Source organism: Condylura cristata, unplaced genomic scaffold, assembly GCF_000260355.1.
Source record: "Condylura cristata isolate star-nosed mole 26May11 unplaced genomic scaffold, ConCri1.0 scaffold00021, whole genome shotgun sequence".
NCBI lineage: Eukaryota > Metazoa > Chordata > Mammalia > Eulipotyphla > Talpidae > Condylura > Condylura cristata.
In genome coordinates this window covers 14707592-14711517 of record NW_004567122.1, presented here as the reverse complement: position 1 = coordinate 14711517, position 3926 = coordinate 14707592, and the positions used below count along the sequence as shown (strand labels likewise).

Genomic DNA, 3926 nt, shown 5'->3' with positions numbered 1-3926 from the left:
TGGGCATAGAGACATCCAGCACAAATGAGTGAATTCGTTATAGCATTCTGCAACCTCATCCACAACCCCAAGAAAAGGATTACCCTCCCTCCAAAAAAAACAATAAAACTGATCATGGGAGTGACATTCACATGTTAAGTGTTAAGAGTGCTAATACCTACTGGAGGAGAAAATGTGCTATAAATGACTGGGGTGTCTACAGAAGGCAATTCCATGACAGAATCCTTTTTGCCTTGGGTTGCATTGACTTGGATTTTTTACCTTGAATTGTCTGAGGCTTGCTGGCATTGTCAAAGTCACAGATTTTCTTCCAGTTAGCCTTGACTGCCTCAGGTGTCATTGGCTGATTCTTCTGTCTTACAATGGCTCCAAGGGTCCGCTCCCAGCGTACTGGTTCAAAAACAAAACTAAGAAACTGAGTACACAGTTTAAAAGAGAGATAGAAAGTAAAATTTATTTTAATTTCCCTTGAATTTTTTACTTCCAAGAAAAAGGAGATTCAGAAAAAAAAAAAAACTGCTCTCATGCGTTTTACTAGGAGTGTTTAAATGTATTTTTCCTAAAATAATAAACTCTTTCTTTTTTTTTTTTGCCCTTCCTGGTGCAGCAGGTTGAAGCACAGCACTGTGAAGCTCGTGGCAGCCACTTCAATGAGTTCGACCCCCAGCCTCGGAGGTGACCCACAATGGCACAGCAGACTGTTCCTGACCTGCCCGCTGTTCCTCTGAGCAACGTACTTTGTCGATCTGTCTGTTCTGCTCCCCACTCTGTCTCTGGTGAATTCTCTCACCGCTCCTGCACTTCTGGCCTGTGTCTCAGTTCTATATGCATAAATAAGTAAATCTTTTTTTTTTCCTCCCAAATATTTGGAGCTTAAGGGGAAAAAACTCGCTATCAGACTATGCCACACAATACTAAAGGTAAAACAGAGTGCTAGATCAGACAAAGTGAAACTGTACAGGATCATAATCAAGACCAACTTTATACCAGCATAGCTGGGTCACATACTTCAATATAACAGAAAAGAGTTTTGTTGGACAGTAAGCCAAGGACTTGTGAAAAGGTTAACATTTGGGACAACCAAAAATCAGTCTTCCTTCTCTTCCCTTTGCTCTTCCTCCTTTTCCACAGGAAATCATTAGAATGACAAATTCACAAAAATCATTATTGCCACGGACGTTCTGTGAGGAGAATTCTAAGAACTTTCAAAAAGCCAGAATAAATAACTACTGCTAACTTATTAAACATTAACTGTCAGAGCCTGATTGTTAAAACTTCAGCTTTGTCTTGGGGAAATGAAACAAATGTCTGATTATTCTATAGAGTTTTCCTAATGATAAAGTACAGATTCACTGTAAAACTTGATCTTCCTTTCTTAAATAGATGTTACAAGACACTCAAAGATGTCTGAACAATAACTTAATAACTGGAGGAACAATTGCTAATAATGAAAATATTGACAGCCTACAGTAAGTTTAAATAATACCCTTCAGGAATGGCATGCTTTTAAATAATTCATTTAAAAATCCACAGCCAACTGAAAACTTGAATTGGGATATTAGAACTGTCACAATTATTTTTTTAAATGCCATAAAGCAATTATATGCTTATCACACATACAGATTGAAGCCAAAAGAATTTACGAGGGGGTAAATCATTTCCATAGATAAGCTATAATTTCTGACCCTAACAGTTGTCCAAGGTGATTCCTCATGTTCTCACTCTAAGATTTGTCTCACACTCCAAGGGAGAAAATAATTTGGACAACTTGCCTGCTGTACCATTTATGATAGATTTCTCCCCACCTTTTCAACAAAAGCCCTCCCTTCTACTTACTTCTCTGCTGATACAGCAAAAAATAAGTACATGGGAGAAACAGACAGGACAAATGTCAAGAGATAGCACAGACCCTGTGCTATCTGGAAAAGTAGTCAGTTCTAAAGAACATAGAACAAGGTCTAGATGAGGGCTGTCAACAGGCGGAAAATTGAACAGGTTCTTGAAACTGCCACAGGCGTGCAAAGCAAATGCAATGTTTTCCGAATACTTAAAGGTACACTGATGTATGAACCTGAGTATGTGCATACTAAATCCAGTCTTATGCATCACAAGACCTTTATCTAGTTCTATCTGGATGTGCAGGCTTAAAAATATGAAAACAGGCCCCCCCCACCCCCGGTGGTGCAGTGTATTAAAGCATAGCACTAAGAAGCTAAAGCCACTTCAGCATAAATTCAATCCCTTCCCCGGAGGTGATCCACATGGCACAGCAGACCTCTCCTGACCTGCCCGCTACTCCCCTCAGCAGTATACCTCATCATTCTGCCTGTTCTGCTCCCCACTCTGTCTCTGGTGAATCCTCTCACCGCCCCACACCTCTGGCATACACCTAGTTCTGTATGCATAAGCAAATAAATCTTTAAAAAATAATAAAAAAATTAATATATGAAAATAATATATGGCAAGTGAAAAACTGAGACAGACTTACATTTTCCAATCCATCCTGCTCCAACCTATGAAAGAAAAAGGAAAAAGATTATATCACCTAATGTGAAAACACTAATAGAATTTTTTTAATTAAAAAATAGGTAACTACCTAAGAGCATTAGAATGCAAAATGAAAATGCCTAAAATAAAATACAGCTCTATGACATTCCACAGACTCTCCCACCACCCACCATTACTTTAAAATAATCACATTATCAAAAGAGAAACATAAAGCAGAACAACATAGTAGAAACACTTGTAGTAGAAAAACTTAATCTCTTATGTCAGAAACCAAGGTTGATAGAAGTATATACTATACTAATCCTTTCATAAAATCCTGGTTAATTACTAGACTTCTCCAAAGTCAAGTTTCCTATTGTGTAAATTAAGGGTAATAATACACATTTCATGAGGTAACTAAGAAGGTTAAATACTATAAGTAAGTATAACTGCCCAGCACATCACAGGCTCAAAATACATGTCCCTCTTTCATATAGAAATACGGCCATTGACCAAATAAATACAGTAACTCTACTCAGAAAGATCAATTATTTTCTAAATGTCATTCAAGGCACAGAAGAACACATCCAATACAAATATCTTCCTGTCCTATCTTCAGACAGTACATTAAAGTATGCCAGAACTTATCAAGAGAATTGCACATGCATGACAAGAAAATGTACCAAAAGCACACCTCTCAGTGTCTCTAAGCTCACCACTGCCTTTAGTTAACATGCTCACATTTCATAATGGGCTAATCAGCTTACTTTTCTCAAAAAAAAAAAAAAAGGATATCAGGCAACAATTAATGTTTATCATGTAAACATAATAAAATACACACATGTCAACTGATACAGGTTAAGCAATTTGAAAATACTAATTTTTAAACCACAATTTAACATTTTATTATACAAATATTTCCTTAGAAGAGAGCAGGAAAGTGCAGGATACCTCAAACAAACCACCATTCTCATCACAACTCTCGTGGCAAAGCCAAAGAACCAGAGGTGCCACATAGTCTGGCTTCAGAGCTTCCAGAAGATCTGAAATAAACAATGTATAAGCAAGAATATATGAGAATATCAATCATTTTATTTTCTGAAATACCTGTATAAGCAATGTATAAGCAAGAATATAAGAGAATATCAATCATTTTATTTTCTGAAATACCTTCCTTAGACACTTACAGGTAATTCAGAGTTTCTTAAAAACAAAATTAAAATTAGATAACACTAACTTGCCTAATTTGCAATACTTTAAGAAGAAATTTTTCATCCAAATGGACATGTTCCTAAAGGTATCTCAAGTTTCTTTAAATTGAGGGCATCAGATATACTTTTTCCAAGACATATCACATAGTATTCAGAAGGAAATGAGAACTGCCTAGACAAAAAATGGTGAGCAATGATATATATATAAAATTCATATATATATATATA

The 3926-nt window shown here is 36.3% G+C and overlaps 1 protein-coding gene across 1 annotated transcript in view; it reads right to left on the bottom strand.

The window, feature by feature from the left end:
• HSD17B4 (hydroxysteroid (17-beta) dehydrogenase 4) overlaps positions 1-3926 on the bottom strand; it is a 63097-nt gene that overhangs the window by 33980 nt on the left and 25191 nt on the right. Inside the window, 3 exon segments of the mRNA XM_012727990.1 lie at positions 179-390; positions 2489-2513; positions 3439-3530. Coding sequence (XP_012583444.1) covers positions 179-390; positions 2489-2513; positions 3439-3530 — 329 coding nt within the window.